The sequence below is a fragment of the Sciurus carolinensis genome, chromosome 8 (assembly GCF_902686445.1).
Source record: "Sciurus carolinensis chromosome 8, mSciCar1.2, whole genome shotgun sequence".
Taxonomy (NCBI): Eukaryota; Metazoa; Chordata; class Mammalia; order Rodentia; family Sciuridae; genus Sciurus; species Sciurus carolinensis.
In genome coordinates, this window is record NC_062220.1 from 122,958,266 (window position 1) to 122,966,075 (window position 7,810).

At 41.7% G+C, this 7,810-nt stretch overlaps 1 protein-coding gene and 1 pseudogene across 1 annotated transcript; one reads left to right on the forward strand and one right to left on the reverse strand.

Annotated features, from left to right (window-relative positions):
• Window positions 1-3,728: 3,728 nt before the first annotated feature.
• LOC124991484 (transcription factor E2F5-like) lies at window positions 3,729-5,736 on the reverse strand. Its single transcript, XM_047562173.1, has 2 exons — window positions 5,698-5,736; window positions 3,729-5,306 (listed from the first exon to the last, which is right to left on the reverse strand). The coding sequence occupies exons 1-2, from the start codon at window positions 5,734-5,736 to the stop codon at window positions 4,176-4,178; spliced, it is 1,170 nt and encodes a 389-aa protein (XP_047418129.1). The 3' UTR covers window positions 3,729-4,175.
• Window positions 5,737-6,898: 1,162 nt separating this feature from the next.
• LOC124990671 (major prion protein-like) lies at window positions 6,899-7,571 on the forward strand (annotated as a pseudogene).
• The last annotated feature ends 239 nt before the right edge of the window (window positions 7,572-7,810 follow it).

A 7,810-nucleotide genomic window follows, 5' to 3' on the forward strand; every position in this document is an offset into this window, starting at 1 on the left:
AGTAGACAAATGGGGTAAACAGCAAGGGATAGATAAGCAGCAAAAACTGCCTCACCAAGAAACAGATATCCTATGCTTGAAACTCAAGTTACGGAGCGACAAGGAATGCAGCCTCCCTCTCCCTGGTAAATATTTGCATGAAAATTAGTACCCACATACCTCCAGTACGTAAAATAGACTGTTATTTTAATTGCAAAGTGATATGAGTGAAAGTAATAGAAAGACACTACTAATGTGTCATGAGCAACCACAATAAAATGAATGGTGACAAGACAGTCATCACATGTCAGTGTGATCTGTTATCTCCTTAGTATCCCAATAACCAAAGTTCCAAAAAGGCAAGCCATTCCCAGAAAGGACACTCAAAAGGAACTGGCAAAAAATGCACATCTCCTCATCTCCTTCTCAAAAGTTTGTATATTAGTTTTCATTTGTGCCATAACCAATCACTATAAACTTAGTAGTTTAAGATAATACATGTTTTTAATGTTTTGTAGGTCAGAATTCCAGTCACTGTGTGGCTGAGCTGGTTCTCAGTTCAAGGTTTCACAAGGCTGAAATCAGTGAGTTGGCAGGGTTCTCTTTTTTTCTAGAAGTCCTGGGGCTGAAGCCAATTTCAAACTCATTCAGGTTGTTGTCAGAATTCAGTTCCATGCAGTTGTAGGACTGAGGTTCTTGTTTCCTTGATGACTACTGACAAGGCACCTTTCTGTTTCCAGAAAGGTCTTTCTGTTTTCAGAAGTTACATGTATTCCCTGACATGTGACCCTCTTCAAAGTCCACAATGACTGAACAAGTCTTCACACTTGGAATATTTCTGACCTCCTGGCTGCTTCCCCTTGCATCTCTATCTTCAGCTACTTTAAAGGACTTGTTATGTTTTGGATGTTAAATGTCCCTCAAAGGCCCATGTGTTAAAGGTTTGGTCATCGGAAGGTGGTGGAACCTTTAGGAGCTGAATCCTAGTGGGAGATTCCTAGGTATTGGGGGTGTGCTGGCAAAGGACATTATGGGGCTCTGGTGTCTGTTTGTCTGTCTGTCTGTCTCTCTTTCTCTTCCAATTCCAGATGTGATTGTTCGTTCCTACACATACTCCCACCATGATGAGGTGCCATCTACCACTCTCATCAGAGGTCAAACCAATGGGGTTTCTTGATCTTGGACTTTGAACATTCCAAACTGTGAATTAAGTAAATCTTTTCTGTTTATAGAGTTAGTTGCATCTGGTATTTTGTTATAGTACTATAAAGTTAACTAATATAAGAGTAATATGATCCCATTGTGTTTGCCCAGATGAATCAGGGTGATTTCTCCAATTTAAGGTCAGCTGAGCATAACCTTCATGCCATCTGCCAAACCCCTTCACAGTAGTGCTGTGATTACTGTTTAACTTAATAACCAGAGGACAGAATCTTGAAGGGGTCAGCTTTGAAGTTCTACTTCTCTCGGTAGGTCTCTGGGAAGTTAAGCCCAAAGAATACAAAAAAGGATGATAAAAGTAAGTAATGCCGAAAAAGCTGTCAGCAGTAAACTGGTTACTGCCCACTCAAAAAGGAAGCCCAGTTCTGGCCAAAAAACTGATATTTCATAACAACGGGAAAGTGCAGGGTGTTCCTGAAGGTGCACATGATCAAAATGTGGAGGCAGGATATGGTGTGAAACCTCTAATGTCAATATGATCACAAAACAATAAGAGCACCATTCCAACAGCGACAAAGTAGACAATGTCATGTGGTTCTAGTTTTTGTTTTTTTTTTATCTTGAGTGTATCATAATTTGGAGAATCTTACCTTAAACTCTTAAATTTCAGAAAATCTGTTTTGGTGAACCAAGTTCTGGGGAATTAGTAAAGAAAAAGGGAGTAAATACATATATTTATAAGTGTTCATTTTTGTTTTTTAAACATGTCTTCTTTTTTGTATGTGTGTGGTGCTGGGGATCAAACTGTGTACCCCGTGCATGCTAGGCTTGTACTCTGTCACTGAGCTACAACCTCAGGTCCAAATATGAGTCTTTTGAAGAGTGCCTCCGGAACATGTTTAGGATGAATAGTCCACAAACCATTTTATATACACACCTGAGTTTGAAGGCTGGCAGTACCCTGCCTTTACCTCTGCCTCTGCCTCCAATTGATTCAGAGGCTATGCCTCTTAGTTCCCCTTGAACATCAAGCTCTTGTCTCCAACTAGAAGACAGAGGGGCAGGTGATTTGCTGCTTCTTCCATCCCTACTGTCCCCTATGGCTTTAAGTCATTAGTGGGAATTTGACATGGAATAAAATGTGTTCACCCCTCCATTGTCACCTGGAAGTCTGCAGTTATAGAACTTATCCAGTTCATTCACAGAATAATAGAACAAACAACTCAGAACTTGCAGCATGAACTGTTCTTGATTTTCTGGTTGCTCAGGGTGTGTCTGATGAGAGGCTGGTCAACTTGTTCTGTTCACAAGGAAGACAGCAAGTTGGGCTGTGCTTAGAATTGGAGGCAGGCTGGGTGTGGTGGCCCAAGCATGTAATCCTAGCAACTCAGAAGGCTGAGGCAAGAGTATCACAAGTTCAAGGCCAACTTCAACAACTTAGTGAGACATAGTCTCAAACTAAAAAGCAACTGGGGTATAGCTCAGTAGTAAAGTGCCCCTGTATTCAACACCCAGTACCAAAAAAAAAAAAAAAAAGGTAGAGAGAATTGGAGCCAGCCTCCCCAATTCTTTTTTAAAATTTTTAAAAAAAATTTATTAGTTCTTCTTAGGTATACATGACAGTAGAGTTTATTTTGACATACTTAGGCAAACCTGAAGTATATCTTATTCTAATTAGGATCCCAGTCTTTTGGTTGTATATGATGTGGAGATCATATTCATACATGTACATAGAAAAAGTGTGTCAGATTCATTCCACTGTCTTTCCTATTCCTATCCTGCTCTCTTCCTTTCAGTCCCCTTTGTCTAATCCAGTGAACTTCTATTCTTCCCCTCCTGTGTGTTAGCATTCATCTATCAAAAGAAAATTCAACCTTTGGTTTTTTGGGATTGGCTTATTTCACTTAGCATGATAGTTTTCAGATCCATCCATGTCATAAAATCCTTTTTATGGCTAAGAAATATTTCATTGTGTATAGATACCACATTTTTTATGCATTCATCTTTTGAAGGGCACCTAGTTGGTTCTGTAACTTAGCAATTATGACCAATTCTTTATTTCTTGAAGAGTTCTTCATTTTTAGAGTCCATAACATGGCACTAACCTGATTCTTCTGTTCTGCTTGACAATTTCCAGCTCTCAGCAAGACTCATTTCTTTTCTGGGGGGGAGTACTAAGGATTGAACCCAGGGGTGCTTTACCACTGAGTCACATCCCCAGCCTTGTTTTTACTTTTTGAGACAGAGTCTCAGTAAGTTGCTGAGGCTGGCTTTGAACTTGTAATCCTCACACCTCAGCCTCCCAAGTCACTAGGATTACAGGTATGCACCACCATGCCTGGCTCCCATTCTTATTCTTTTTTTTTTGTTTATTTTGTTTTGTTTTGTTTTATACAACTTTATTTTTAGAAATCTTGTTAACGTACAGGCATTGGCACATTTTTAAAACAAACTACATAAACAGATCTTTCCTATACTCTAGGAAAATGGAATGTCAAAAGTCAACAAAATGTGATAAACTTAAAGTGCTAAAACAGAAGGCACTTCACAAAATCTGTTCACTGAAACAGTTACATATCCTTATTTACATCCTTCACTTTATAAGTGGCAGTGAATGTCTGTTTGGGTTGAAGGATATACAGAAACAGTTTCATGGCAGTAAAAATACTAGACAAACAGTGATTAGCCCTTGGCCACCATTTTTGTTTTGATGTCCTGAAGTCTACTTTAATCTTCCTGTCATAAGAGGAAAAAACAGGATTCAGAATTGGAAGCAAAGCTGAAATCCAAAAATGTAACTACTTGCTGTAGGGGAGGCTGGTAGATATTAAATCATTTTTTCCCCTATAGCAATCAGAGCCCTTTGTTCTTATGGTTGAAGTTTTGTGAAGTAAAAAAGAAAGTATTAGAGAAGAACACTTCAGAATCAGTGAACTAAAAGGTGTTACATTCATTATTTTAAATACTTAGGTTATTAAGAAGTCTAAAATGTTACACAGTTAGAGGTAGATAATAGTCCCAAGTTTCCATAGAATCTAATAATTTAGTATCTGGACATCAAACAGGTCACAAACTCCTTCATTATCATCTAAATTAAAGTTGTAGTCATCTGCTGGTGTAGGAGAAAGTCGTAAGAGAGGAAACACATCAGAAGACATTAACTCATCAATGATATCTCCACTAAGGGATCCTGCTGAAGATATTTCTGTAGCTGGTATCTGCTGAAGATTCTGGCTTCTTTCGGAGACATGTTGCTCAAGCTGGTTCTGAGCTGCTATGTTGGATTTCTGTGGAGCCACTGGAGTTGAGGACTGAGAGGAAGGCTGTGTGAGGTCATCAGGTGGGGGAACGGGAAAAACCACAGGCTTAGACGAACTGGACTCTTTATTTATAAGCAGCACGTGGATAGGTCCTGAATGACTCTTTAAATTGATCTGGTATTTCTTTTGTTCATTCTGACCCATTTCTGGAATAGGTACCTCCAACTGTGTACCAGAAAGTGCCTGAATGGCCAAAAGGGTATCACCATTAAAACAGTTACAGATGTCTTCATGAGTCACATAGGAAAATCTATTATTAATGGAGTCGTCCATCACATTTTTGATGCTCTGTTGTAGCCACAACTTCTGCTGATCAAGTTCTCTTTCCTTCAGTTCTAAATCTTCAATTTCAGCTTTAAGAAATCTTAATCTATCTATAACTTCTTTAGTATTACAGCCGGCACCTACACCTTTCCATTGGATACTGTTTTTTGACTTTTTTTCAATCAGATCAATTCCTTCTAAGACATTGGTGATATCATAAATTCTTCTTTTTTGCCTCACAGCTAAAGTATCTGCAGCCGCTTTGAGATCCAGGACGCCGTCCTTGGCCTCCTGCAGTAGCGACACGAACTTGGTGGTGAGCAGCCCCAGGCTTTTTTCGTGCCTGCTGCTGCCGCCCCCTACGCTCCGGAGCTGCGGCGGTGGCTGCGGAGGCTGCGCTTGGGGAGGCTGAGGCTGAGCCTGCGAACGCTGGCCCTGGCCCTGGCCCTGGCCCTGCGGCGTCTGCTGGCCGCCGCCATCGCGTCCCGGCGCCGGGGTGGTCGGGCCCGCGCGCACCACGCTCGGCGCCCCGCCCACGGCCACCTGCCGGGTGGGCTCCGCGGCGCCGCTCGCATTTTCATTCTTGTCCCCCCAAAACTATGTGGACTTTTCAATTACTCTTGTAAGAATGCTCCCTCAAACTACAACAAATCCTTCTTAACAGACAAAACTTGGGGGACCCCACAGGTAGCAGTATTTTTGATATCTGCTGATTAAAGAAAAGACACAATGACAAAAGTACACGGAGTTTTGTAATATTGTTTTTGTATTTTATTAACTGTGATAGCATTTTATACATCTGAAAAATTCAGTATTATATATATGTAACACATTACAATTGCTCTTTGTCAGTTATACATCCATGACTTCCACCAACTGAAACAAAATTACATCTGTATAGAATGTACAAATTTTTTTTCTTGTCATGATTTCCTAAATAACACAGTATTACCACTCTTTACTCAACATTTACTTGGTCATTATCTGGTGAGGGCCCAATCTTTGCTTCCATAATGGTGCCTTATTACTTTGTCTGAAGGGGACAACTGTTAGATCCTCAAATGGTGGAAGGGACAGAAGGACAGAAAGGATCTAACTTGTTCTCTCAAGTCCTTCCCTCTAATTTTATGTGGTGCTGGCAATTAAACCTAGGGCCTTATGTGTGCTAAGAAAATGTTTCATCACTAAGATCCATCCCCTGCCTCCTCCAGTCTATAAGGACATTAATCCATTCATGAGGGCTCCACTCTTATGACATAATCACCCCTTAAAGGCCCCACCTCTTAATGCTATCACATTAGTGATTGTTTTTAAGCATAGGAATTTTGGGGGGACCCATAATATACAAACCAAAGCATCACGGTTCCCACTTTATGGGAGTTCTAAGTGTAGAAACCAAATAGGTGGCCACAAAGATTTTTCTCCTAGAGATTTTATAGTTTTAGCTGTGATGTCTATGATCTATTTCAAATTGATTTTTGATATGGTTTGCAATAGGGTAGAGCTTTATTTTCTTGCACAGGAATGCCCATGAGTTTTTCCAAACCCGTTTCTTTACTTGGCAGCTTCATTGAAAATCAACTGAACATACATGTGTGGGTCTACTTCTAGAATCTCTTCCATTGACCTTTTTCTAGATTACTGTAGTTTTTATGCTAAGTTTTGAAACCAAGTAGCACAAGTTTTCCAGCTAGCTGCTTTTGACCTCTGTGGGGCAAGTTTCAATGGTGGCTTTCTTTCATGGGAAGTTTATGTAAGTTCTCCCAAAGGTTTTCAGGGTGGCATTAGGGCAGTATTCTGATATGGGAAATTGGGCTCTAACTTAATGTCTTTCACTCAGTGGTAGTCTCTAGTGCCTCTTCTTCCTGAGTCACTGGCCTAGTAGATAGGGTTCTGGCATTAGAGAGCACATGCCTGCCACAGCTCCCCCCACCTATCCTATGCAGAGTTCTTTCAAGTTTTCTAAGCTCTTTCACAGACAGGTCTGGGGCAAGCTGGCAAGTTAATAATGTCCCAGCAGCTGTGTATCACAGTCACCCTGCTCCAGTCACTGAGAGCTACGGTGCTGCAAGCTCCTCTCTTTGCTTCCTAAATATATTTCAAACTGAACAATTTTAGACAGGCTGAAGCATTCTGTCTTCACAGAGGTACCAGTCCAGTTTAGATCAGTCATCATGGTGAACCCTGGCTGATGGCTACTGGTTTTCTTTGTGACCACACTGAGTGACATTGGCCTCTGCAAAAAGTAGTTGAAGCCTGGAGGAGGTTGAAACACTGGGGGAAGTTGTTACCCTGAGCAAGGCAGCCCTGGAGGCAACTACTACCCACCCCAGGGTGGTAGTGGCTGGGGGCAGCCCCATGGTGGCAGTGGTGGGAGTTGCGGTCAAGGAGGTGGCACCCACAATCAATGGAACAAGTCCAATAAGCCAAAAAAACAACATGAAACAGGTGGCAGGTGCTGTTACAGCCAGGGCAGTAGTGGCGGACCTTGGTGACTACATGCTGGGGAGTGCCATGAGCAGGCCCCTTATACATTTTGGCAGCGACTATGAGGATCACTACTACCATGTAAACATGTACCGTTACCCCAACCAAGTGTACTACAAGCCCGTGGGTCAGTACAGCAACCAGAACAATTTTGTGCATGGTCAGGTGGCATATGTCACTATGACTGCCAAAGGGGAGAATTTCACTGAGACCGACATTAAGATAATGGAGTGTGTGGTGGAGCAGATCTGCATCACCTAGTACCAGCAGGAGGCTTACTACCAGAGAGGATCCAGCCTGGTCTTCTCCCCACCTGTGATCCTCCTCATCTCCTTTTTCATTTTCCTGATTGTGGGATGAGGAAGGTCTTCCTTTTTCCACCATCTTCTTTAGCTTGGTCCAGGGTGGGAGAGGGGGTATCCACCTGCAGCCCTTTTAGTGGAGGTGTCTCATTCTTGCTTCTTCCTTTATCCCCAATGGGCTAATAACCTTGGCACTGATGGGCACTAGAAAATATAGAGTAGAATTGAATGCTATTTATTCAAGAACCCTTTGAGTCCTTCATGGACCAAGGCTAAGCTGAGTTAGTAAGAATATAA